The following is a 25,417-nucleotide window of genomic DNA, read 5'->3' on the forward strand; positions in this document are numbered from 1 at the left end:
TTCGCCGCTCCCCACGGCGCCGGGTTGCCGCGCACGGCGATTGGCGCCGGCCCGTCGCGCGCGCCAGCGGCCGAGCATGCCGCCGCCGGTGCTTTTGAGGCTGGCAGCGAGGCGGGGGAGGGGGAAGGCGAGGGGGAAGACGAGGTGGAGGGGGAGGGGGAGGGGGTGGAGGGGGAGAGCGTCGGCGGCGAGGGTGACCTCTCCGAGAGCGAGAGCGAGGTGGAGGCCGAGGTCGAGGAGGAGATGGAGGTGGACGGAGACGGGGCGGCGGAGGGAGGAGGAGGAGGCGAGGCGGAGGAGGCTCCTGCCGGGGCGCATCCCGACCCTCTCGGCGACGGGCCGAACGGCCGCGCTGCTGGACACGGCCGAGGGGCGGCGGGCCCTACAGCAGAGAGGGCGGCGAGCTCTGGCGCCGCCTCCTCCTCCTCGCACGCCGCCTCCTCCTCCTCGCACGCCGCCTCCTCCTCCTCGCACGCCGCCGCGTCGCACGCGCCGGCGGCGGCGTCCTCGTCGTCGTCGGCAGGCGGCGGCTGCTCGGCGGCGCACGAGGCGCCATCTCCCCAGTTTCCCTCTGGCGGGCAGCCTCTGGGCCAGATGCCTGCGGAGCTGCACCTCTCCTCCCTGACCGGGGAGGGAGGCGGGGAGGGAGGAGAGGGAGGAGCGGAGGGAGGAGAGGGAGGTCGAGAGGGAGAGGTGCCTGGAGGCGGGCCTCGGCGCGCCACGCCGGCGAGGCTCGGCGGGGGAGGCGCGCATCGGCGCAAGGGCGGCCGGCGGGGCGGGGGCGGCCGGGGCGCGTCGGCGCGCCGTTCGTTCGCCGGTCTTCCGCTCGAGGTGTTGGCTGGCTAGACATTTGGGGGACACCTCGCAGACACCTGCTAGACGCTTGCTACTCTCTTCCTAGACTCCTGCCTTGACAGACATCTCCGAGACACCTCCTAGACTCCTCCCAGGCGCCTCCGAGACACGCTCACCCTTCCGCTTGTTGCTTTCCTGTTTGCCCGAGCGTCGGCAGTGGTGATGAGCCCCCCCCCCCCCCCCCGCCCCCCCTCCCCCTCACAGGCGGAGCTGCTGCTCTCGCACCTCGAGCGCTTCCGGTACGTCCGCGCCTTCTCGCGCGCTCAGACCGCCGCCAAGCTGCGCTCGCGCCACGCGGTCCACGCCTCTCCAGCACCTCTCCCGCCGACAGGGCGTCTTCGCCTAAGCCCGTATCGCCACTCCCTCTAGGAGCGGCTCTCGGTCCTGCTCGGCCTCGCGCCGCCGCTCCCGCAACTGCCGCCCCTCACTCCCCGCGAGGCGAACCCGCCCCCGCCCCGCGTGCTAGCCGTGCCGACTCGACCGCCACAGGACGCGCCAGCCGCAGCCGCGGCGGAGGTACCGCTGGTGGCGCCAAAGGTGGAGTGGGCGGCGGCGCCGGCGTCGGAGCCGTGCGCCAGCCCGAGGGTGGGCCCGCAGCTGTACGCGCCGAACGCACAGCACGCGCCTCAGCAGGCGCAGCAGCAGGCGCAGCAGCAGGCGCAGCAGCAGGCGCAGCAGCTGGCGCAGCAGCAGGCGCAGCAGCAGGCGCAGGCCGCGGTGGTGCGGGGAAGCACGGCGCAGCAGGCGCAGCAGGCGCAGCAGCAAATGGCGGCGCAGCAGCAGGCGGCGCAGCAACAGATGGCCGCGCAGCAGCAGATGGCCGCACAGCAGCAGAGGGCGGCTCAGCAGCAGAGGGCGGCGGAGCAGCAGAGGGCGGCGGAGCAGCAACTTGCTGCTCCGCCGCCGAGGGCCGCGCAGCCCGGCGAGTGGGGGCAGCAGCAGCTGCTGAGGGCAGGCCTCCCGCCGGCGAGCGTGCTGCGGGGGGCGCAGATGCAGATGCAGCATCAACAGCAGCAACAGCAGCAGCGACACCGGCAGCAACAGCAGCAGCAGCAGCAACAACACCAGCAGCAGCAGAAGCAGCTCCAGCAGCTCCAGCAGCTCCAGCAGCAGCAGCTCAAGCAGCAGCAGCAGCAGCTTCAGCAGCAGCAGCAGCAGCAATATCACCGGATGGCCGAACGCGCGGCCTACGACCGGGCGGCCTACGACCGCGCGGGCTATGACCGGGCTGCTGCTGCGTCTGCGGCTGCTGCCGGGCCCCCGGGCTACGACCGGGCGGGCTACGGCGCGACGCCGGCGCGCCTGTACGACACGTACTTTCAGAACACGCGCGGGATGGAGGGCTACGGCATGGGCGGCGCGATGCCGCCCGCCGCCGTCCAGCCAGCCCGCGCCATCTACCCGACGCTGGCGGCCGCCCCGCCCGCTTTCGCGCCCGCGGCCCGCTTCGCCGGCGCGCGGCCAGGCTACGTCTTCAAGCTGGGCGACCTCGGGCTCGGCTACTACTCGGACCTCGTGCACGGGCCCGGAGCCGGGCACCTCCAGCCCATGTGCGTCAGCGGGGGCGGCTTGTGCAAGCCGAACCCCTACATGACAGCGTGCGGGGGCGCGAGGTAGGGCTGGAGGCGAGTTTTTCTTTTTTGTGCGAGGAGCTCGATGAAAAGAAAACGAAGCGGCGCCGCACCACATTTTTCGTCTTTCTCGGGTGCCGTGGTGTATACCTGTCTCCTGTGTGTTAGTGCCAGTGTGCGCACCCAGTGTTGCGCAACCGCAAGAGACCGTAACTACGTATAAAAAGCCGTAGTTGTCGTGTTGTCTCTGTTTGAACTGTTGTCTCGAGCGTGTTGTGAGAATCTTCGCGTCGTCGAAAAGGAAAAGAAAAACAACGCAGCGGACTAATAGTGCGGAAGCCGCGGGGCATGAGAGTGTACACGACATGATATTGACATGGAACAGCAATAACATGGGGATCAGTGAGAGTCTCTAAGCCGCGTGACATGCATCACCGATAACATGAAGGTCGTAGGGAGAGTCTTGTGGCACTTTCGATGGCCCGAGAACAGCGTGCTACTTGCAGCAAGGAGAAACTTGCGGCAGTCCGATCTTCGCATCGGCGGATGGACCAGATGGACGCGGCTCTCACTTCCGGAACTTGTGCGAGCGCCGGAGGGCCAGGTGGCGACGAGCGCGACGCTGCCGGTCGATGCAACACCCGTGAACGAAGGAACGACTCAGCGAGGCGGCCCAAGGCGTAGCAGAGTGGGACGCCGACCGACATCTAATTTCGCCATGGCGAACGTCTCGACGACGTCAGAGACGGCACTCGACGCGCGCATTGCCCGCACGACAGGGCGGCCCCAAAGCAAGTAGCCCGACCGCGCGACGCGGCCGTACTCGGAGGTGTCGAGCGCCTTGGTGAAGCGCTCGTCCGCTTGAAAGATGTGCTCGGGCATCCGGCCCTGCCGATGTAGCTCCGTGCAAATCACGGTCACAATGACGACTACCTCTGCAACATCCTCCAAACCATCCAGCGCCTCCGCCGCCTCCGCCGCATCCGCCGCATCCGACCCGTCCGCTGCGTCCGCCGCGTCCGCGCCGTCGCCGCCGTCGCCGTCACCGTCCCCCGTCTGCTCTGCCTCCGCCTCCTCTTCCTCCGCGGTGTTCTCCGCTTTCTCATCCTCCGAGAGCTCGGTAGTGTCAGGCGTGCATATCTTCGACGGCATCATCGACAACATCCTCCAGAGTACTGTCGATCTCCTCGACTCCTTCCGCGTCGGACTCAAAATCTACATCTAAATTCTTGTCGAGGGCGTCCTCGATGCTGTCGTCCGCTTCCTCGACATCGGGCTCGAACTTGCCAGGTAAGGGCCAAGCAATGAGGAGTCAGATTGGGGCCTTTAGGGGCGGGGCTTAGACGTTAGAGCGATTGGCGATACCCGAATCTTCGCCAATGGTGTCCGCATCCGCTTCGGTCTCCTCAGGCGTCTCCTCCTCCACCGCGTCCTCGTCCTCGTCCTCCTCCCCCTCTTGGGCTGTCGCAGGTTTGAGCCTCTCTCACCCCGTCTGTTTTCCTTTCCTTTTTTCTCTACACCCCCTCTCTTTTCCTCTCTATTTTCCCGGAAAACTCCGTGGAAATCGTCAAATTTGGGGGCGCTGAGCCGAGTCTGAGGCTGGTTTGGGCCCAAAATCAGCCAAATTTTAGCCCAATCGGCAATCGGCAAAATGCCGGGAATTTTGCGGAGAACCCGTGTATACCTGGAATTTACCCTGCGACCGCCTGGGTATTTTGTCGATTTCCTCAATTTTGCCTCAGATTTTGCCCCAGACCAGCTCTCAGACTCAGGGAAACTCGCGAGTTTCCGGAGAATGGAGCACCAAACACCCTCTGTTTTCCCTGGAAATTTCCGGAAACGCAAAGTGCTGGGGACCCTCTGTTTTCCTTTTTGAGAGCGCCTTCGTTGTTAATAGTACAAACCCAATGGTCCCTTGAGCGGTCCGTCGTTGCAGTCGCACACACTCACACGCCACGCCGCACCGCGCGCCCACCCGCTGCCCCGCCCAGGCGGGAAAGAGATGAGGAGATGGGACAGCGAAGGAGGAGCCTCAAACACGTATGGGAGGGTTCAGTTGTGCGCCACGCTGCCCGGCGTTTCTCACTTTCCGGGACAGCCCCGCCCTTTCGAGGCGGGAAAGTGACGGCTACCCCGTACGCCCTGCGGCTTCTACCCCGACGCCGACCGCCCATCCCCCCCTCCTCGTTCCCCCCTCGAATTCTCCGGACCCCGACAAGCCGCCCGACGTTGGGCCTCTGCCCCGCACGCCCCCGCCCCTCCTACCCCCTTTTTGTTTGCCGGAAAACTGTTTGCCGGAAAACCTGCGACAGCCCAATCCCCCTCCTCGCCCTCCTCCTCGCACTCCTCCTCCCTGCCCTTTGTTGCTGCTGCCGCCCTCCTGCAGCAGAACCTCGCCGCGCCCGGCGTCGTTTCGGCCGCGGCGCGTTCCAGCACCGCGCGGGCGTTCCAGCTCTCCCTCTCACGCGCTTCAAGTGCTGCTTGGCGTAAAAAAAAAGCCCGCAGCGGGGTCACTTGGAGCACTTGGAGCACTTGAAGGGCCTTAAAGTAAACACGGTTCTCCGAGGGTTGGTCTGCGCTTTGGGTTTCCCCGAGCTGCGGAGCAGCGTCTCACATCAGCTCGCTACCACTGCCGGTCCATCTCGGCAAGAACGCCGACTTCCTCCCAGCTGTGCATCAGCTCATGCTGACGACTGACACCTCCAAGCGCCGGCGGCCGGCGAGCCCGGGCGCCGCTCGGGGCCACACCGGCGAGCGGGCGGAGCCCCGGCAGCGCGTCGGCGCCCCACCACCGTCGGGCGCGGCATGCAACGACGACGAGCCCTCCTCCTGTGAGGGCGGGCCACCCAAACTCCGCTCCAGCATGGAACGCATGTGCTGGGGGGGGCTCATGCTCCACAATTTCTCCGGCTGCGTCGAGCAGCAAGACGCCGGTGCGCCCGCCCCCGGCCGCCCACCCCTCCCGCGGCGCGCCCGCGGCCCCCGCCGCCCGCCTCCCCTCGCCCCACCGCCGCCCTCGCCGGCCCCGCGCTCGCCGCCCCGCGTGCGCCCCCTCCCACCCGCGCGCCCGCACACCGTCCCACTCGCCTCGCCCGGCGTCGCCGCGTCCAGGCAACAAGTTCAAGGACCAGTTCTGCGACAAGTGCCGCCGCGACGGCATCTGCTTCCCGACCAGCCGGATCCGCTGCCTCAAGCCTGGCTACGACAAGCTGGAGAACGACCACACCCCGGGCGTGTGGAACCACAGCACCGGGCCCCTCCCCGCCTACCGCGTCGTCAACTGCACCTCCCGCTGCACCGGCCCAAAAGTCGTGCTCTTCGACCAGCAGCCGACCGACGCACAGCTCGCCGCGTACAGCGACGTCCAGTTCGAGGAGGTGCCGCGCGAGTACAAGTGGGACGGGGAGTGGGTGTACCTGCTCGTCTCCAAGGGCACGCTCGTCCTCTCCACCTCCATCTCCCACCCCCCCATGACGGTCGACGCCGGCTGCGCCATCCCGCACGCGCCGCCGCCGCACGCCGCCATGCTCCACCTGCCCGCCGGCCTCGTGCACCGGCAGAGCCCGGGGGTGGCAGAGCAGCTCCAGAGCCCGGGGGTCGACTCGCTGGAGCTGCTCGAGACGGCGCGGGCGGCGGGGAGCATCGAGATGCAGTACGGCCACCTCGCCGACCGCCTCAACCGCGAGATCGACTGGCTCGGCGAGAGAGAGCCGAGAGACAGCCGAGAGGGAGCCGAGAGGGAGCCGAGAGGGAGCAGAGAGGGAGCAGAGAGACAGCCAACCGCCGAGAGAGAGCCGAGAGAGAGCTGAGAGAGAGAGCCGAGAGAGCCGGGATGAGCCCGCGGCGCGGCCCGCTGGCGCGACGGCGGTGGGTAGCATCTCTTCACGCACAGGCTGCTGCACGTGAGCAGGCAACTTCGAGACCGCGGCCAAGGGGGACACCGCCGCCGCCGCCGCCGCGCGCCGCAGCTGCCTCTTCCAGCTGCTCGGAGCCCTCGACCTGAGCGTGCGCCCCGCGCCCCCCGTGGTGGCGGGCACCAGCCGTGAGCAGCGCCTCTCTACGTGTGCGGGTGTAAGCAGGTGCGTCGCGCCCTCGGGGCGCGCGGGGAGCCGCCCGAGCATCAGGGCCTCGCCGCGGTCCAGCGCCTCCTCAACGACGTCCGCTCAGAGCTCGATCGCGGCCCGAGCGACTCTAACCTCCTCCTCCCATCCCCGCCTCCGCGCCCGACGCCGCCCGTCCCGCCGCCGTCCGTCCCCTCGGGGCTGGCCGCCTCCGCCGCCGCGCCCGGGCAGCCCTTCAGCCAGCATGGGGCGCTCCACCCCCCCGGCCATGCCCCCGGCCCGCCTCCTCTGACCACGCCGCCACCCCTCCACCCGCAGCCCTCCCCGCCGGGGGCGGGCGGGGCGGGGTTGGGGGCAGTGACTGTCTGGCCATACCCTTCAGATGGCACCTTTATGAAGGGCGTGCGGGCGCAGCTGATGCAGCAGATGCAGATGCAGATGCAGATGCAGCAGCAGACGCAGACGCAGACGCAGCAGCAGACGCAGCAGCAGCAGCAGCAGCAGCAGCAGCAGCAGCAGCAGACGCAGACGCAGACGCAGCAGCAGCAGATGCAGCAGATGCAGATGCAGATGCAGCATAAGCAGCAGCAGCAACAACAGATGCAGCAGCAGATGCCGCAGCAGATGCCGCAGCAGATGCCGCAGCAGATGCAGCAGCAGCAGCCGCAGCAGCAGCAGCAGATGCCGCAGCAGATGCCGCAGCAGATGCCGCAGATGCAGCAGCAGCAGCCGCAGCAGCAGCAGCAGATGCCGCAGCAGATGCCGCAGCAGATGCCGCAGATGCCGCAGCAGATGCCGCAGCAGATGCCGCAGCAGATGCCGCAGCAGATGCCGCAGCAGATGCCGCAGATGCCGCAGCAGATGCCGCAGCAGCAGCAGCAGCAGATGCCGCAGCAGATGCCGCAGCAGATGCCGCAGCAGATGCAGCAGCTGCAGATGCAGCAGCTGATGCAGCAGCAGATGCCGCAGCAGATGCCGCAGCAGATGCCGCAGCTGCAGATGCAGCAGCTGATGCAGCAGCAGCAGGGCTGGCAGCAGCAGTTGCAGGGCTGGCAGCAGCAGCAGCAACTGATGCTATGGCAGCAGCACGTGGGCTTCACCGACCCGGTGCCGCCGCAGCAGCAGTTGATTCAGCAGCAGCAGCAGCAGCAGCAGCAGCAGCTCCAGCAGCAGCAGCAGCAACAGCAGCAACAGCGCCAGCTCCAGCAGCAGTACCAGCACCAGCAGCTGGTTCTGCAGCAGCAGCGGCGGCGGCAAGAGGCGGCTCGCCAGTTTGCGGCTCAGGCGGAGCCGCCCCTGCTGTACGACAGCAGCAGCTCGTCGTCCGCGGTGTCCTCCCAGTCTTCGGCCGCGGGGAGGGCGGCGGCGTCTCACGCGAGCGCGCGGCAGGAGATGGTCGCTGTGGCGGAGGCCGAGGAGCGGGCGGCGTCGATGCCTGATGCGGCGCGAGAGACGCGGCTGAAGGTGTCTCACGGGTCGGCCCTCTTCAGGATCGACAACGCGGGCATAGAGCTCGTGGGCGCGGACAGCGAGCCCGCCAAGCTGCACCGCCGGAGGCGGGTTATCTTCCCGGGCGGCGGAGAGCAGGCGCTCACGCTGCTCACTCTGCAGCCGCCGACCGCCGAGGTGTCGCTCGGAGAGCTGCTGCGCTCGCCGCTGCCGCCGCCGTTCGACCTCCTTCTCTCGGTGCCCGTCTACGTGCGCGCGTCGGGGGCGCTCCTCCCTCAGACGGGGGAGGAGCTCGAGGCGATCTTCGCGCGGCTGGCTCTGCGCGCCAAGCAGAAGAGAGCCGCGCCAAAGGCAGGCGTCGACCTCTCCGGCCCGTGCGTCGAGGCGGCGCCGGTGGCGTCGCGCGACCCGAACGACCCGCGCAGCAACCGCCCGTGGACGGTCGAGGGCGGGCACCTCCAAGACTCCAAGGGCGGGCACCTCGACCGGCTCGACCTGCTGGCCGAGGTGGCGGCCAAGCGCCCCGAGGGAGGGGCGCAGCAGCCCTCCCCCTTCAACTGGCTGCAGACCGCCATCACCTCGATGCAGCTGTAGAGAGCTGCGGGGCTGGCGGCACACGGCGCGCGCGTGTGCGGGAGAGAGGCGAACACGATCACTAGCTAGAATGCGAGGACCGCGCGCTCGCAAAAGGCGCCCATAGCATTGCGAAAGAAAGGAGAGGACTATGTCGGACCCTCTCGTCTGTTACAGCTTGAGCACTTGAGAGCACTTCCACTTGAGATAGGGATTAGGGTCGATTCCGCATGGTACGAGACCCCTCGCTGTTTATGATTATGTATGTAAAGAGTGAGTGCAGTCTCGAGTCTCGAGAGGACAGGGGAGGGACGCGTCCAAGGGGGGTCCGAGGGGGGAACGGAGGCTTGGGATTTTGCATCCATGGCCGGGGAAGGCGAATCGGTCCGTTCGGGAGGCGAATCGGTCCGTTCGGGAGGTCAGCGGATTGTCGCTGTGGTTACAGTTGTGTGCTTGTGTTCTCTGACTGTGACTCTGCCCCTCTGTGATTCTCGGTCTGCACACACCTAGTTTCTCTCTCTGCCACTCTGGCCGAGACTCTGGGACGTCAGGAAAGTGGCCCCTTCGATATATCGCGTCTGAGCGCGGTATATGTAGCGCTAGCGCGTAGCGGTCCCGGCGCTCCCGGTATGTACCCGGCTTTATCGCGAACCCCGCTACCATATCTCGTCCGGTGTTATGTATCGGTCCGGGGCGGTACATATCGGTCGGCGCGCTACATACCGCCTCCGGGAGCTCTGCCTCTCCGGGACTGGGTAGTGGGACTGGCCATTCTGGCGCGTACACCCAACTCGCTGTGTGGCTCTCAAGTGCGGGTAAAGCGCATTGTCCATTGATTGATTGATTGCCGGCCGGCCGTCCGTTCTTTTTAACCGAGTCGCTTAGCCTTAGGCGGCTCCGGTGGTGTGCCTGTGTTAGGTAGGACCAGCCAAGGGACCAGCAAGCACGCACGTGCCACAGTCAGTCCGCGCCTGCCTGTGTCGAGCAGCCTGTCTGTGCTGTGAGAGAGTCACTTTTGTTAAAATGTGAGGGGGGGTTAAAACATAAAAGAAACGACTCGCACAACACTAGGCAACCTCTCTCGCGCATTATAAAAAAGAACAGAAAAAGGAAGAAGCGGAGTTAACAACAAGAACCCAAAAGAACAAGGAAAAGAAATCGTGGGGAGGGTAGGGGGGTGGGGGGGTGGGGGGGTGGGGGGGTGGGGGGTGGGGCTGTGACCCCAAAGGGGCGTTGAGCAGAGGAACAAACTAAGCCCAGCCAAAAGAATTTTCCGGTCCGCCGCGCTTGAGTCGGAGACCCTTAAAATCCCTGTGTGGTGGTATGTATGTAGGAAGGTGAAGAACAGCCAGGCTCGGACTGGACACCAACGCGGTATGGGTGGACGCTGGACGGATGATGACGGTACGCACGAGCGACACACAGACACAAACGCCGTCCTCCCACCAGACGGGCTTCTTTCTTTCTTTCCGGCCTCGGAGCTCCTATAGCTGGCGAGTACAGACCACGCCTCACTGTTTCACAGGGGGGGGGGGATCCGTCTGGAAAAAGGATGCTTTTCGCTGCGCATGCTCGAGCCCCCGGCGAGGGCTTGTGCTGTGCGACGGCGGGCGGAGCTCGTTGCTGAGGGCGACGCGATTGGGGAGGAGGTGAAAGCCTCCGGGCTGGTCACAGCCTGGAGCGAGGCCTGTCCCGGCGAGCCTGGATACGCGGATGAGAACGGGGTGCTGGTGTACCGCGAGCCTGGCCCGCAACGCCACACGTACGTCGTGCTGGAGCTGCGGCGGCCCCGCGCAGGGCCAGGAATGGCCCTAGGGCCAGGCGCAACGCGCAGGCTGAGAGCGCGCTCCCGCTGTCGTCGGACGCCTCCCTCCAGCTGGCCGGGCGGCTCGCCGTGTGGAGGGGGTGGTGCGTCGCATGGAGGCGGACGCCCAGGAGGCGAAGGCGGAGGCGAAGGCTCGGCAGAGGGATGCGTCACCGCCATCCTCGCGCGCACGGACGCTGCGGGCGCGGGCGCGGGGGTGGAGGAGGCGCTCAATTGCTGGGAGGAGGGTGCGTATGAGGCGGAGATGATGGAGGCGCTCGCCGAGTTCGGCGATTGAGTGCCTCCCTCTCTCTCCGGCTGCGCGCCTGACCGGTGCGGCCCCGAGTCGGCGTCTAGCGCGCGCGATAAGGTTTTTGCTCGCCTTCCCTGGGACCCCGTGTTGCGTGACTGTCTCTGTGCGATTTCGGGCCCGGGGTTGTGCGTTTATGTGAACAGCTCTCGGTGGCGAAAGGCGGCTCAAACATCGGAGGGCACGCCGACGTCGCCGACGCGTGCTTCGTCCTGGCTTCGTCGCCGCCTTCCTCGCCGTCTGGCCATCACTACGTGACAGGCCAGCCTACCAGGGCCACGCCCTCGCTGGCGGCGACGAAGCACCGCCCCTCGCGCAACCGCCGCTGCTCGTCTACTTCAACAAGCACTACAACTCCATCCGCGACCGCTGCATCAAGCTCTGGGGCGTCTACCGCGCCCGTGCCAAGCATGTCGACTTTGGGATGGTCAACAACTACAACCTTGGGTACTACCGTCCGTCCGGCCTCCCGCTCGTTAGCAAGATGCCGCCCGTCTCCGACCTCTACTCTGAGCAGAGCACTTCTCCGGTCCCTAAACAGGGCACGCTCGCTCAGATTGCGTCGCACGAGCGGTGGCTTCGCTGCCTCGCCGCCTGCGAGCGGCTGGATGCTGAGATGGACGACCCGGAAGGCGTCAAACATCGGGAGGCGACACGCTTCATCGCCGTCTCTCAGTTCGCCTCGGGAGCGTGGCTCGACCTCTGCCCCGACGGCCGGCAGTCCTCCAAAATCACCTCGGAGATTTTTGCCACGGCGCTGCAGCGTCGCCACGGCTACTACATCTCCAGCGCCAAGTACGTGTACGACGCCAAGGAAGCGGCTGGTGAGACAGTCACCATCGGTATGCGGAAGGGCGACCAGCTTGCAAACGGATCGAAGGACATTCCGTGCGAGCACAACATTCGTCACAACGGCACCATGTATGCGGCGGCCAACATGGTCCGTGCACGAGCCTGCGGCAAGCTCGTGCTCGGTGACAAGGCGAACCCTCAGACGACTTTTCATCTCAACGAGGGGCACGTCACCGACATGTGCGAGATCGGCGGGGACCTGCAGTCCCAGCGCGATGTCCACTACGAAGTCAAGGTGCCTAGCGCCCTCACAAAGACGAGGCAGGCTGGGCAGGGCTCGGCGGCACACGGCGGATGCTGTGCGTCACTGGGCCACAAGTTTGGTTTCGGCAACACCCTCGACCAAACCTTGCTCAAGGTTCTTGGGTGCAAAGAGCGCGGCCACAAGTCACAGGGCCCGCTCGTCCATGCGACCGGTAAAGGCTGGGTCAAAGGGCACAAGGGACAGTACGACGCGCTCCATGTCAAGAACGGAATCGTCAAAATTTGTCTCGTCGAAAGCCAGGGCGGCATCGCGCCGCCGACCAAGAGAATCATCTTCAACTTCGCCAAAGAGGTCGGCAGCCCGAGCGCCGTCGACCGCACCGACTACGGCACAGCCTCCGGCAGCGCCCGGGCGGGGCTTTGTCCAGCACCACTCGCAACAGCTCTCGCGCGCCGCCGTCTGTGGCGACGCGCAAAACATCAACAACGCTGCTCGCAACATGCGTGTCGCGCACTCATTCATGACCGGTCTCAATGCCCCACCCCCCTGCGCGCGGGCCTTCTAGGCCCGCGGGTAGTCTCCCCCCATTCCCAGGGCCTCCAGGGCTCGCACCTCAACCTCTCACAGACCAGCGCACAGCGCCATAGGACGTATTTTCTTCTTAATAACAAGGCGCGTCACACCAACATCCTCGCTACCCAACGCGGCCAAAGGATATCCACCTCGAGAACCTCGAGAGGCTGTGAATAGCAGGCGTGGACTTGGTCTGTACTCGCCAGCTCCTCGGAGTGGTTTGGTTGCTGCCGAGAGCTCTCTTTAGGCCTTGTTGCCCGCCTGACATGCCGTCGGTCATCTTCCTCGACCTCGATGGGGTGCTCAATCGCACGCGGGATGCGCCTCACCTGCGGCTCGACGACGACCTCGTGGCGCGGCTCCGCTCGCTGGTGCGTGACACAGGTGCCGCCATCGTCCTCTCGACGTTTTGGCGAGCATTCGAGGAGTACGTGTCATACGTCCTTTCGCGTCACGGCATCCCGCACGGCACCGTCATTGGCCGCACACCGGGCCGCAACTCGTCCTTTGACTTTGTGACGGCCACCGCCAGCGAGCCCGCGTTTCGCTCTCGGGCGGAGGAGATCACCGTCTGGCTAGCGACGCATCCGGAGGTGGCCAGCTTCGTCATCCTCGATGACAGGCCTTCGGCGGCGAACGGCGACGGCACCGTGGGTGAGCCGCTCGCAAGCCGCTTCGTCCAGACCGAGACTAGCGTCGGGCTGTCGGATGCAAACGTGGCGCGTTGTCGCGAGGCGCTGGCCAGCAAGGTTTCTGACGCGGAGAAGTCGGTGTTTCTTCAAGCTGCTGGTCTGGCTCCTCCCAAGAGCCACGACCCTCGAGGCCTTGTCGACACCGCGCCGGGCAGCGTGAACGAGGAGGCCCAAGCCCTATCGCGGGAGCTGTCGGCAGGCAAGCTCACAGCGCTCACAGACCTCAACCTCAAAAAGGCGGGCCTCGCAGCGCTCCCGCCGCAGATCGGAGAGCTTGCGTCGCTCACGAAACTCGACATCTCGCTCAATACCCTCTCGACGCTGCCCGCGGAGACCAGCGGTCTCTCGTCGCTCCGAATCCTTTTTAGCCTCGGCAACCAGTTCGAGTCGATCCCGTCCGTGCTCCGCAGCCTCCCGCGGCTGTACATGCTCTCCTTCAAGTCCAACCGGCTGACGCACATCCCCGAGGACGCGCTGGCGCCAACCATCGAGTGGCTCATCCTGACGGACAACTTGCTCGAGGAACTGCCGGCCTCGATCGGCTGCCTCAAGACCCTCCGCAAGTGCATGCTCACCAACAACCGGCTGCTCGCGCTGCCCGACTCGCTGCTGCAGTGCCGCGAGCTCGAGCTCATCCGCCTCGCGGACAACCGGCTGAGCGACCTGCCACGCGGCTTCTGGCAGCTGCCTAAGCTCGCGTGGGCGGGCCTCGCCGGCAACCCGCTCGTTGCGCGCGCCGCGCCGCTGCCGCCGCCCCGCTGGGTGGCGCCGGCGGAGCTCGAGGTGGGGGAGCAGATCGGCGCGGGCGGAGGCGGCTTCGTGCACCGGGCGGTGTGGAGCGCGCAGCCCGACGAGCCGGTCGCCCTCAAGCTCTTTCGCGACGCGGGCACCGTCACCGACGGCGACCCCGCGCACGAGATCGACGTGGGCTCGGCGCTCACGCATCCCAACGTCATCCGCGTCCTTGGGGCGACGCCGCGGCCGCAGCTCGGGCTGGTGCTCGAACTGCTGCAGCTGAACAAGGCGTCGGCCGGCGGCGGCTGGGGCGAGCTGGGCAAGCCGCCCAACTTTGACACGTGCGCCCGCGACACGTACCCGGCGGGCACGACGTTTGGCGCGCCGTTTGTGCTCCGCGCGCTAAGCGGCGTCGCTGCCGCGTGCGCACACCTGCACGCGCAGCAGCTCTCGCACGGCGACCTGTACGCACACAACACGTTGGTGCGGCACGACGGCGAGCCAAAGGTGGGCGACTTTGGTGCCGCATACAACTATGCGCCGCTCGGCGCCGAGGCCGCGCCGCTGGTGGAGCGCGTCGAGGTGCGCGCCTTCGGCTGCCTTGCCGAGGAGCTGGCGACGCGCCTGGCGCCCGCCGCCGGGGACGAGAGCGAGGCGGCGCTACAGCGCAACCTTCTCGGGCTCGCGCGCGAAGCGTGGATGGGTGCGGCCGTGGGCGCGCGGCCCAGCTTCGCCGAGGCGTGCCAGCAGATCGAGGCGCTCGCACGTGCATATTTCGAGGCTCCTCCCCCTTTTCCGTGGTGAGCGAGGCTGACACCTCGCCGAGACGTGAGCGAGTGATCTCGGGCCCACACCACCGGGTGATGATCCGCGACATCGCCCCACTTTTGTGCTCTTAATAGCCCTCTCTAGCGTCCTCTCGCACACCACACACGTTTTGTCCTCCACCTTCTCATACGTTCTAGACAACCTCTGTGTGCAGCTAGAGTACGTCCAGAGACCAGAGTTGTGCACAGAGAGTTCCCACACCATCCCACGCACTGATCACTGTCGTCACAGAGTCAGAGAGCAATCATAGCTCGAGAGTCTCGAGTGTCGAGACCCCGAGGACGCCGACGCGGTGTACGGCGAGAGACGCAATCGCAAATAAAGTGTGAAGATTGCAGAGGAGATGGGGTTGGGGAGAAAAAGCAACAAAAAGCGATAAAAGTTAAAACGTTGCGCGCTCGTCCTCGTCCTTGCACCTTGATGCTTGAAGGCCCCAGGCCGCAGGCGTCATCCGCCAAAACACAAAAGCCTCGAGTCCACGAGTGTCGGAGATAGGTGTCGATTTGAACACGCACACGCACACACATGCGGACTCCGGAGAGGGCTGCGCGAGGCCCCGCGCCCGGGCCGCGAAAGGCGAGTCGCGACAAACCAAACACAAAGTCAAACGCGAACTTCTGAGCTTCTGTGCTCTGACAGTGACACTAGCACATAACTGGATACATAGCGTGAGCGCAGAGACAGGCGCACGTACATCAAGTGCGCGCAATACACCACACAGCGGAAGGGTGAGGAGCGGGGGCGGGAGGGTTTGCTTTTGCTCTAGGGGATCGGGGCGGAGAGAGCGGCGACGAAGCGGGGGGGAGAGCAGAAGCGAGCAGTGCCTCCGGAGCTGTCCCCTCGACTAAGCCTTGCCGGTCGCATGCACAAGGGCAGAACAGAGGGTCGGCACGCGCAAGCTCAACACTCACCAAAGAGTGCGAGCCGGCAAGAGCACGAGGCAGTGGCCGCTCGCGGCCACCGCCCCAGCGCGAGGCGGCGCTGCTGCCCCTCTAGGCGACAGAGGCCATCTTTGCGAGGATCGCGGCGCGAGCCGTCGACGCCTGCGATACAGCGCGACAGGTCCGGTTCCGGTGTGCCGGCACGAGCGGGAGATAGCAGCGCCGTCGGCACAGGAGAAGGCATCACCCCGGCGATTGGGACGCGAGCGCGTGGGCGTGCGTGGCATGGCGGTGGCGGGGTGTGGCGGTGGCGGGGTGTGGCAGTCGCCTGCGTCGCGTCGAAGCCGGGAGCCGGATTGAAGCTGGCGGGAGCCGCGGCCGCCGACCGGAGCGTCGCGGAGCAGTGCATCGACTTTGGAAAGCCGCAGACGCAGGCGCCAAAGGTGGCGGCGGCCATGTCGAGGCGGTACTCGCTGCACACGTCGCCGCCCGGCGCGGGGGGCGGTGGCGGAGGCGCCGCCGGCGCCACCGGCCCCTTCTTGGGCGGGCTGGAGGGGGCGGGCCTCGACGGCGCCATCGGCTTGGGCACGGCGGCGGCCTCGTGGCTCGGCGCGGCGGCGCCGTTGGCGGAGAGGGCGGAGAGGGCGGCCGCGTGCTGCGAGCTGCGGCGCGACTTGATGCCGAACGCCTGCGCGCGCGGCGAGGCTGCTCGCTGCGAGGCCCCACGCCGCGGGGACGGGCGTGGCAGCCGCGGCGAGGGAGAGGCAGCATAGGGATTGCTTCGAGGGAGTGCCGCTGTAGGGAGAGGCTGGCGGTGGGGCTGGCGGGGGGAGAGGCGCTGGGCTGGCGGGAGGCCTGCTTCTTGGGCACCACGCCCTGTGCGTTGAGGCGCTGCATCGCCTCCTGCCGCTGCGAGCTGGCGCCGCCCGCCTCCTTCTCGATGAAGGAGCGGCGCGTCTGCGCCGTGGGGTGCATCGGGTGGGGGGTGGTGGAAACGAGAGGGTGGCGAGAGCGGTGACAGCGAGAGTGGTGGTGGTGAGGGTGGAGGTGACAGTGGTGGTTGGGTCGGAGGTGATTGCGGTGGTTGTTGGGACGGCGGTGGCGGGGAGGGCGAGGGTTCGTGGGACACGCGCGGTCGAGGGGTGCGGTAAGCGGAGCAGCGGGGCGGCGCGGCGAGGCTGTGCGTGCTTTGCTACGCGGCGTCGGCGCCTTCATGACCAAATTGCCAGGCGAGTTTTCGCGATCCTCCTCGCCGAGGCTTTGCTTCTTGGGTGCCCCCTTGGTCGGGGTGAGCTTCTTGATGTAGTTGTTGTTCCTACGTGAGAGAGCGGCGCGAGGGGGTGAGGGAGAGAGGCCGCGGGAGGAGGCGCAACGGGCAGGGGGGATTTGAGGGGGCAGGGGGGATGGGCGGGCCCGCGCCAGTTCTCATAGAAGTCGGACTTGCGCGGCTTGTTCGCCGCCTTTGGCGACGGAGGCTGCGGCGGCGGGCTCGCGTCGGAGTCGGCGGAAGCGCGCCCGGAGCCCGCCTGATCGCGCTTCTGCCACCTGCCCAGCGCCGCCGGCCCCTTCACAAGCGGGGCCACGGGCGCCGGCTCTGCGGCGGTCTCTGCGGCGGTCTCTGCGGCGGTCTCTGCGGCGTGCTCGATGGCGGGCGGCGCGAGGGGGTCGATTTGCGACGAGTTGTCGGGCGACATGAGGTCGACGTCCTGGGCGGGGGAGGGGGCAGTCTGCTCAGCCTGCAGAGGCGCCGTGCAAGTGCGGGGGGGGGAGGGGAGGGAAGATTGGGGGGGGCGAGGGCGAGAGGCGCCTCCTCGAGCCGCTGCAGCTCCGGCGTCATGTCTGGCGCAGCGGAGGAGGGCGAAGTCATCGGCGAGAAGAAGCCTTGCTGCTCGAAGGTGCTGTCGCGCGCTCCGCCCAGGATCGGGCTGCGGAAGCCTGCGGGCGGCGGTGCGATCCCTCTTAGACGGGGGCTGGAGTCGCCGGCCACGTCGCAGTGCGCACCGGGTGACTGGAGCACCCCCTCCGGCGCCTGGGCGAGGGGAAGCTCGGCCACAGCCTCGCCGCCCTCCCCGGCGGCACGGGCGACGAGCGGGATCGCCTCCGCCTCCTCCGCCGCGGCCTCTTCCGTCGCCTCGGGCGCGGGCGGCTCCTCCACCGCCGGCTCCTCCACCGCCAGCTCTGGCTCCAGTGCCGCCGGCTCCGGTGGTGGTGCCGCCGGCTCCGGTGCCGCCGGCTCCGGTGCCGCCGGCTCCGGTGCTGCCGGCTCCTCCTCCACGGGCGCCGCCTCCACGGGCGCCGCCGGCTCGGGCGCCGCCGGCTCGGGCGTGAACGACCCGCCCGACCGGCGCAAGCGAACGCCAAACACAGAGGGCCCGCCCTCCTCCTCCCCCGCCGGCTCCTCCTCCGCCGGTCCCTGCTCCGCCAGCTCCTGCTCCGCCGGCGCCTCCGGCTTAGCCGGCGGCTCCGCCGAGGCCACGGGCTCGGGCTCGACCTCCTCCTTGGTCTCAAAGCTCACCTGCCTCGTGGGGAGGAAGGCGCGCAGCGAGCTCAGGGCGGAGGCGGCCGCGGTGTCGGACGGAGAATCGCAGCCCGCTTCGATGTCAGGGATCTCGGAGCTGTCGCCGCGGCGGGCCGCGTTGATCATCTCCAGCGCCTTGCTCTTGGCCGCAGCCTTCTCCTGCTCGGCCGCAGCCTGCTCGGCCGCAGCCTTCTCGTCCGCACTCTTCTTGGCCGCCGCCGCCGCCTCCATCTCCGCGGCGGCGGCGGCCGCGGCGGCGGCGGCCTCCTCGTCAACCCGCTTCGCGGCCTCGGCCGCGACGGACTGCTGGATCCACTTCTCCGCCTCGAACGCTTGCAGCGGCGGCTCGACCGCATCGACCGCGGGCGCGTCGGTCTTGGACTTGCTCTTGAAGCTCTTGGCCGTGGCCTTGAGCTTCTCCCCGACCTTGGAGGGCTTGAGCGACTTGAGCGACTTGAAGGTTGGCATTACGGCGAGGCCGGAGGGGGGCGACCGGGGCGACCTCGCTTTGAATGGTCGATGGCCGCGGAAAAAGTCGAGCTCGTTTTCTTTTCACACCCTCCCCAAAATGTAGGAGGACTCAGTCTGGAGGAGCGTGCCATGCGATCGCTAGACTGACTGTGACTGCATCCTCCGCATCAACATCGGCATCGCAGGCCAGGAGCTGCTGCTTGCTGCCTCTCCTGCCGCCAGAGCCGGCCGGTGTTTTGCTCAGCCCGGCCGATACTGCGGCTGGCTGAGGAGGACGCTCGTCGCAAAGAGCGACTGAGATTGCTAGAGGGGGAGCAGCCATGCCTGCTCTAGCCTCACACGTCGCGTGCCCTGTGCCTGTCGCCTGTCTCGCTGTCTGCGTTGTTGTTTGTGCTGCTGTTTGTGCCCTTGGCACCTTGAGTGCTGGAGGGGGCGACAGGGGGGGACGTGGCCCTGAGTGATCTGTGATCTGTGATCTGTGAGGGTCCGCCCGCAGGCGCATTTTGTATACCGAGCGAGGCGGTGCCCGGTGCGGCGGTGCCGAGCGAGTTAGGCTGTACGAGGTTTGCCTCTCGCACCCCGTCTGTTTTCCTTTCCTTTTTTCTCTACAGCACCCTCTCTTTTCCTCTCTATTTTCCGTGGAAATCGTCAAATTTTGGGGGGCTCTGAGCCGAGTCTGAGGCTGGTTTGGGCCCAAAATCAGCCAAATTTTAGGCCAAATCGTCAAAATGCCGGGGAATTTTGCGGAGTATCCCGTGTAGACCTGGAATTTACCCTGCGACCGCCTGGGTATTTTGTCGATTCCTCAATTTTGCCTCAGATTTTGCCCCAGACCAGCTCTCAGACTCAGGGAAACTCGCGAGTTTCCAGAATGGAGCACCAAACACCCTCTGTTTCCCCTGGAAATTTCCGGAAACGCAAAGTGCTGGGGACCCTCTTGGAGCACTTGGAGTGCGGTCATTAACCTCACATCCAGGGCCGGGGAGCTCAGAAGCGCACCCAGCGGGCCGGATGATCGGTGTCGGGTTACGGGCAAGAGAGCCCTAGCCCCGGGGGTGCGCGTTCGCAGGGAAAGGGCCGTAAAGTAAACACGGGTCTCCGAGAGGGCTCCGTGTACCGGGTTTCCCCTTAACTGCAGAACGCCCCCTCTACTCGGAGCTAGTGGACACGGACACCACTTCTGTTTTCCTTTTTGTTTGCCGGAAAACCTCGTACAGGCCAACGAGCGAGCGCAGGCGGTCGGTCGGTGCCCACAGGTCGGACCTTAAGACAGCATTGTAGGTCCGTGGGCGAGGGTGATAGCATGCGTGCAAGCTTCGGGCTTTGCGTCAAGTCCAGGCGAGCCACGATCTCTACCAACGCCGAGCCGAGCTGAATCGTGAATGCCCAATGCATACGTCACGGCGGCCCAATGCATACATCACGGTGGCAGCTGCCACCGCGCTCGTCGTCACGCTGATCTCGCTCGTGTACTCCTCGCACTTGCACCCAATGACCGTGTATAAGGTCCTCGCGAACCTTCTGTGGAAGAATGCGACCGTGCGTCCGCCCATCCTGCTCATTGCCATCGTTGCCGGTTGGGCGTGGGTGGTCGGCGTGTGCCGCCGACGACTCGGAGCCGATCTGGAGCACGTGCTGGGCGGGACGCTGCAGCACCACCTGTCCACCTTCCACGCTGCACTCATCCTCTTTTGCGTGCTGCTCTCGGCGCACCTGATGCACTTCATGGCGAGCAATGTGCCAGGCGTCACGTGGCGCCTCTGGCTCGTCGCAAACCTCGGGCTCAACGGAATCTTTTTCATACTCGGGCTGCTGCCGTGCTCGGGCCTCTTCTTTGGTCCGTCGCGCCTCTCGCTCCTTCGAGCCGTGTGGGAGTCGATCATCGCGCCGTTTGGGCCGGTCACCTTTTGGCACGTCATCGTGGCCGACTACATGACGTCGCTCGCAAACGCCTTCTCCGACTTGCAGCTGGTCGCGTGCATCTCGCCCCACATCTTCCGCTCGGGCCTGGGCTCCGATGGGATCTACGTGCGCTCGACGGAGCTCTGGCACGACTTCTATCTCACTTGCGCCGACTCGTACGCCAACGCGATTGGCCTCGCGCTGCCTTTCTGGATCCGCCTCATGCAGTGCCTCAAGGTATACTCGACGACCAGAGAGGGCAAGAACCTCTGGAACGCGCTCAAGTATTCGACCTTCTTCCCGCTCGTTTACGCGGGCTACCTGCGCCGCCACGAGCCGTCGCACTTCCACGACCAGTGCTTCGTCGCGGCGGCAGTTGTGCAGTCGACCTACTGCTTCATCTGGGACGTCCACATGGACTGGGGATTGTTCTGGCTGGCCGAGCTGCGCGGCGACTCGGCCGAGGGCTACGCGTGCTGCGGCGGCAAGCCCGTCGTTGCCAGGATACGCGAGCCGCTCCTCATCTCGCAGAGTGTTCTCGCGCATCTGGCCCTCTGCGCCTTCGACCTCGCTTTGCGCTTCATCTGGGCGCTGTCCGTCTTCGGAGGCGTGCCCGGCCGAGGCGCCGGCATGCTCTTCTTCGAGCTCGTCGAGATTCTGCGGCGCACGGTATGGGCCGTCTTCCGCATCGAGTGGGAGGTCATCGCCAAGGTTATCTACCCGTCGGGCACCCACAAGCCGGTCAACATGAACACGCGCCGAGGCGCCGGCGAGTGGCAGTCTTTAGACAGGCCACTGCAGCAGAGAGAGGCACCGCCACCCATTGGGCGGGTTCTCGAATAGGATAGTGGGCGGCACGAGGGCGGGTTCGGATCTCCTACTGGTGCGCCCGTCGGGTCCCTCACTCTTGAGGTGTGCTAGTCGCTTCTCTCCGACGGTTCCGACATGTCCGACGGGCAGTTCGGGCTCACGAGTGGGAGCCGCGGTCGCGGTCGCGGCCATTCGGAGTTACTGCGACACGCGCTCTTTGTTGCTCGCGCGCTCGTTGCTCGTGCTGGCGCACCCACCTACTGCTCTCCAGCTGTGCAGCTGTCGCGATGTCCGGCAAAGGCTATGGCGGCGGCAAGGGCGGCTATAAGGGCGGCGGCAAAGGCGGCGGCGGCAAGGCGGGAGCTCATGGAAATGTGACAGGGCGACACGGCCCCACACCGTGAGCACAAGCCCCAGCCTCCTGGAAATGTGAGGAGGAGTCAGAGAGAGCTGAGTGGAGGAGTGTCCCAAAAGAGAGTGGACGACCCTGCGCTCTACAAGTCTCAAGTCCCTTGTCAAGTGGTGTCAAAGTCTAAAGTCGCGTGAGGCGTGTCGTTGTGAAACATTGTCCGCTCACAGCTTTAGCGGGGTTTTTGCTTTACTTTTTGCTCACACAAATACAGCTCCATACTCCAGGCCAAAATTGCGCGCACGCCAGGCATCTCTCAGGACAAACCATCGGGGGAAAAGTTGTTAGTCCCTCCGTCGCGGCTACCTTCCCTTACCTGCTCCAACGCCGCAACCGCACATGGGTCAAGACGAGCGCTGTGCCTTCGGGCCGCTGGCGGCCGCACCTGTCCGACCGGCGCGCTCGCAAGGTGTGCGTGTGCGCACAAGGCAGAAGGCTGTCGTGCGCCCCCAGCTTCGCGGCCTGGCCCGCCGCTAGTACACCTCCGCGAGCGCGAGGAGCCCGAGCGAGGACCAGCCGTTGAAGGGGTGCGTGCGCTGCCCGCGGCCCGTGTCTGGGTCGTACTGCTCCCAAAAGTAGCCGGTCCGCTCCCACTCGGAGACCATGGTGCCGACGAGGGCCTCGCGGAGCTCGGCGTAGAGAGCGGCGGACCGCTCCTTCTGCGGGCCCGCCGCTTGCGCGTAGTGGCGGAGGGCGGCGAGGCAGAGGTAGTTGAGGTTGACCCAGATGGGGCCGCGCCAGTAGGGCGCGTCGCCCGGCGCGTTCTCGCGCCCGTACCACATCGCGTCCGCCTTGGAGAGGGAGCGCAGACCGTGCGGCGACCACAGGCGGTCCGGGTCGCGCAGTAGGTCGAGCACGTGCGGCAGCGAGGGCGAGTCGGGCGGCAAGAGCCGCAGCAGGAGCGGGAAGAGCGAGACGTAGCCGAGGTGCTCCACGTGCTGGTCCTTGAGGCCCCGTGGCTGCAGCTTTGCGCGCGTCAGCAGCCCGCCCTTCCCGTCGCCGAGCGGGAAGAGGAAGCGCGGGTGAGAGCGCGGGCAGTCGGGCCGCTCCGGGTCCGACACCGTGTGCTCGACCGCGCTGCCTCCGTCGGCGGTGCCACACTTGACGACGACCAGCTGCACGAAGCGGCCCGCGTTGGCGTGCCTGCCCCAGTCGCAGTAGGCGCGCAGGCCGGGGCTCCAGTGGTGCTGCTCCAGCGACGCGAGCTGCGCACGGTGCTCCTCTCGGTAGCGTGCCGCCTCGCCGCCGTCGCCGGTCCTCTCGGAGAGCTGCGCCAGGAAGCGAGAGAAGAAGGCGAGCCAGCAGAGCAGGTCGAGGTGGCGCTCCCCCTCGCCCGGAACCGTCGCGCGCGGGTAGTCGTCCAGCCCAGAGGCGAGCGTCATCGCGTTGAGCCGCCCGTCCGACTTGTCCCTGCCGCGCCAGCGGTAGGTGTGCGGCCTCGACCCCGCCTGCGTCGACGAGAGCCACTGGTACCAGTCCGCCAGCCGCGGAGCCAAATCGCCGAGCAGCGCGAGCCGCCTCCCCGCCTCGCTGCCGCCCCCACCCTCCCCTCCGCCGCCCTCGCCTCCGCCGCCGTCCGGCAGGCGGTCGAGCAGCCGCTGCAGCCGCAGCACCAGGGTGGGCGGGTTGGCGTGCAAGCGGCGCTGCGGCAGGAACTCGGCCGGCACGCGGGCGGCTGCCTCGGCGCCGAGGATCTGCTCGCGCGGGATCCACCCGTCCTCGTGCATCAGCCCGAGCCAGTGCGCGGCGATGTCGTCCGCGAGGGGGCCGTCCCACTCGCCCACCACGAGCGAGTGGAAGCCGTCGTCCCACAGGAAGCCGCGCGGGAAAAAGGGGCGGGACGGAACCACCGCAAAGAGCGGCGCCGCCTCCGTCTCCTGCGGCGGCGGAGGCGGCGAGAAGCTGCCCGGCGGGGGAGCGACCACCGTCTTGCCGTAAAAGAAGCCGAGCGAGCCGAGTTGCGCCGCGAGCGCCGCCGCGGCGAAGCCCTTCTCCCTCTCCCCGAGGGGCGACCCGCCGAGCCGAAGCGCGCCGCCCTCGCGCTGCTCGTCCAAGCCAAACGTGGAGGCGAGGCGGGCGTGGAACGCGTCTGTGCGCGAGCGGATCTCGGCCGAGAGCGCGCCGCCCGACCACCGTGCGAGGAGGGCGCCGCACTCTTCGTCCCCGACGGCGCCGCCCGCGCCGCAGCCGCCGCCGATCAGCGTCGCGTCGATCTCGAACGGCTCGCCCGAGGTGCGGAGCTGCAGCACGAGCAGCCGGCTGCGGCTCGGCACGAGGCCGTTCAGGTCGAGCCGCGAATCGTGCTGCTGCTGCTGCTGCTGCGGCTGCTGCGGCGGCAGCTGCTCGGCGACTAGCTCCGCCACGTTGAGGTGGGAGTGGTGCCGAGCTGCGGAGCCCCAGGCTCGCAGCGGGAGGGGGTCGCCGCCCTGCGTGCGCGCCGCAGCGAGGAGGGAGAAGCGGCCGACCTCCTCCACCTGCCCGCCCACGTGCACCCCCTCCTCCGGCTGGAACGAGAGCACCTCCAGCTTGCCGAGCGCCGCGCCGCGAGACAGCCGCGGCGCAAACTCGGTGTCGAGCGAGAGGTAGAGGAAGAGGTGCTGCTTGGGCGCGGCGCCCGCGATCGGCTCGCCCGAGATGCGGACCGCCCACCCTCCCGGCGAAGAGCCTCCTCCTCCGCCGCCTCCTCCTCCACCTCCGGCCGGCGTCGCCACAAACGTGGTGGTGAGGTGGACGCCGTTGGCGCGGTCGACGATGGGCTGGCTCCCGAAGCCGCGCCCGTCGTGGGCGGTGAAGCCGTATCGCTCGAGCCCGTCCTGCTCGCACTGGTGGCGCAGCGTCGTCGCGTCGACGCCTCCGTCTGGCCTCGCCCGCGTCCACATCAGCCCGGCGACGAGCGCCGTCGGCGCTGTGCGCGAGCGCATCCCAAAGTAGACGCCGGGCCGGTACGTGCCCCAGAGGAGGGAGGCGTTGTGCTCAGCCGTGAAGCGAGAGAGCGTGCCGCCCGCCAGCGCGATGGGGACCGGCGCCGTCGGCGGGCTGGCGCTCTGTGGCCGCTTTGGCGCGGAGGAGGACACGCGGTGAGAGCGGGGAGACAGGAAGGCCGAGCCGAGGAGAAAGGCGGCCACCAGCGCGGCGGCCGCGCCGATCAGCTTGAGGTCCTTCGCCCAGCGCTGCGCCTGCCGCGAGGCGGGAGGCCTGGAAGCGTGCTTTGGTGGCATCGGCTTGGTGGCCGGCGTGGCCAAAAGAACTGGACATGCACACTGGGCACGGGACTGGCTCGCACTGGCACTAACACAGGTACACCAAAAGAATTTTACAACTCAAGGCGCTCGCACGACACGATTCACGCGACAGGCGAATTTTACAACTCACCCTGCACGACACAGGCACGGGCCAATGAATGACTTTGAACGGCGCTTCACCACTTGTATTGCCGCGCGAACAACGCTGATGGATTCGGGACACGGGTTGGGTAGGGTTGGATGCCCCACTCTTGATCTCTATGTATCTACGTTATTTAACGAACAAGTGAACAGAAAATATGTCGCGTGGGCATGCTCAACACAAACACACGATTGAGCAGGCCACATCGCGACATCGGACAGCAGGGAAGGTCACTTGGCAATCGGCGACACGCTAGCACGGGCTCTGGCCCTGCGAGCAGAGCATCCCAGTAACCGCGCCTTGGCGGCCGCAGTGAAGGCCTCGAGGCCCGCAGGCCCGCCCACTGGGATCGAGTGCTCGACAATGCGCCCATTGCTCGCCCAGTCTGGGGCGATGTCCTCTACGGCGCGGTGCACCCAAAAGTGCACTTGCGCGCCGTCCGCGCTCAGGAGGAGGCCGTCAACGGGGTGGTCGTCCGTCCGCCCCTCGCGCCCCTGCGTGGAGATGAGCGGGTGGAGGCGCGCCCAGTTGACG

General features: G+C 67.1%; 7 protein-coding genes across 7 annotated transcripts; 5 read left to right on the forward strand and 2 right to left on the reverse strand.

The window, feature by feature from the left end:
- Positions 1 to 2,025: 2,025 nt before the first annotated feature.
- On the forward strand, positions 2,026 to 2,472 carry EMIHUDRAFT_198319 (hypothetical protein; the record flags this gene model as incomplete). Its single annotated transcript, XM_005759430.1, has 2 exons — positions 2,026 to 2,232; positions 2,335 to 2,472. The coding sequence occupies 2 exons, from the start codon at positions 2,026 to 2,028 to the stop codon at positions 2,470 to 2,472; spliced, it is 345 nt and encodes a 114-aa protein (XP_005759487.1).
- A 2,817-nt stretch (positions 2,473 to 5,289) lies between these two features.
- On the forward strand, positions 5,290 to 6,501 carry EMIHUDRAFT_198321 (hypothetical protein; the record flags this gene model as incomplete). Its single annotated transcript, XM_005759431.1, has 3 exons — positions 5,290 to 5,340; positions 5,552 to 6,078; positions 6,477 to 6,501. 3 exons carry the CDS (start codon positions 5,290 to 5,292, stop codon positions 6,499 to 6,501), a joined length of 603 nt encoding a protein of 200 aa, XP_005759488.1.
- Positions 6,502 to 7,558: 1,057 nt separating this feature from the next.
- EMIHUDRAFT_198322 (hypothetical protein) lies at positions 7,559 to 8,530 on the forward strand (the record flags this gene model as incomplete). The annotated part of the gene is made up of 2 exons (XM_005759432.1): positions 7,559 to 7,594; positions 7,772 to 8,530. The coding sequence occupies 2 exons, from the start codon at positions 7,559 to 7,561 to the stop codon at positions 8,528 to 8,530; spliced, it is 795 nt and encodes a 264-aa protein (XP_005759489.1).
- A 3,989-nt stretch (positions 8,531 to 12,519) lies between these two features.
- EMIHUDRAFT_198324 (hypothetical protein) lies at positions 12,520 to 14,484 on the forward strand (the record flags this gene model as incomplete). The annotated part of the gene is made up of 2 exons (XM_005759433.1): positions 12,520 to 13,671; positions 13,741 to 14,484. 2 exons carry the CDS (start codon positions 12,520 to 12,522, stop codon positions 14,482 to 14,484), a joined length of 1,896 nt encoding a protein of 631 aa, XP_005759490.1.
- A 510-nt stretch (positions 14,485 to 14,994) lies between these two features.
- On the reverse strand, positions 14,995 to 18,430 carry EMIHUDRAFT_432966 (hypothetical protein). The gene is made up of 6 exons (XM_005759434.1): positions 17,391 to 18,430; positions 17,197 to 17,324; positions 16,809 to 17,095; positions 16,245 to 16,704; positions 15,718 to 16,077; positions 14,995 to 15,551 (listed from the first exon to the last, which is right to left on the reverse strand). Exons 1-6 carry the CDS (start codon positions 18,373 to 18,375, stop codon positions 15,501 to 15,503), a joined length of 2,271 nt encoding a protein of 756 aa, XP_005759491.1. The 5' UTR covers positions 18,376 to 18,430; the 3' UTR covers positions 14,995 to 15,500.
- Positions 18,431 to 19,767: 1,337 nt separating this feature from the next.
- Positions 19,768 to 21,123, forward strand: EMIHUDRAFT_198327 (hypothetical protein; the record flags this gene model as incomplete). The annotated part of the gene is made up of 1 exon (XM_005759435.1): positions 19,768 to 21,123. The coding sequence occupies one exon, from the start codon at positions 19,768 to 19,770 to the stop codon at positions 21,121 to 21,123; it is 1,356 nt and encodes a 451-aa protein (XP_005759492.1).
- Positions 21,124 to 21,972: 849 nt separating this feature from the next.
- EMIHUDRAFT_198328 (hypothetical protein) lies at positions 21,973 to 24,717 on the reverse strand (the record flags this gene model as incomplete). The annotated part of the gene is made up of 4 exons (XM_005759436.1): positions 21,973 to 22,947; positions 23,113 to 23,604; positions 23,851 to 24,123; positions 24,211 to 24,717. The coding sequence occupies 4 exons, from the start codon at positions 24,715 to 24,717 to the stop codon at positions 21,973 to 21,975; spliced, it is 2,247 nt and encodes a 748-aa protein (XP_005759493.1).
- Positions 24,718 to 25,417: the final 700 nt, after the last annotated feature.

Source organism: Emiliania huxleyi (assembly GCF_000372725.1).
Source record: "Emiliania huxleyi CCMP1516 unplaced genomic scaffold EMIHUscaffold_8, whole genome shotgun sequence".
NCBI classification, from domain to species: domain Eukaryota; phylum Haptophyta; order Isochrysidales; family Noelaerhabdaceae; genus Emiliania; species Emiliania huxleyi.

Coding starts and splice junctions, on each gene's coding strand:
- EMIHUDRAFT_432966 (XM_005759434.1), bottom strand. CDS start 18,375: ATGCCAACCTTCAAGTCGCTCAAGTCGCTCAAGCCCTCCAAGGTCGGG. Junction 17,096..17,196: donor AGCTGCAGCGGCTCGAGGAG/GCGCCTCTCGCC, acceptor TCCCCCGCCCAG/GACGTCGACCTCATGTCGCC. Junction 15,552..15,717: donor CCGGCTTCGACGCGACGCAG/GCGACTGCCACA, acceptor GCTGTATCGCAG/GCGTCGACGGCTCGCGCCGC.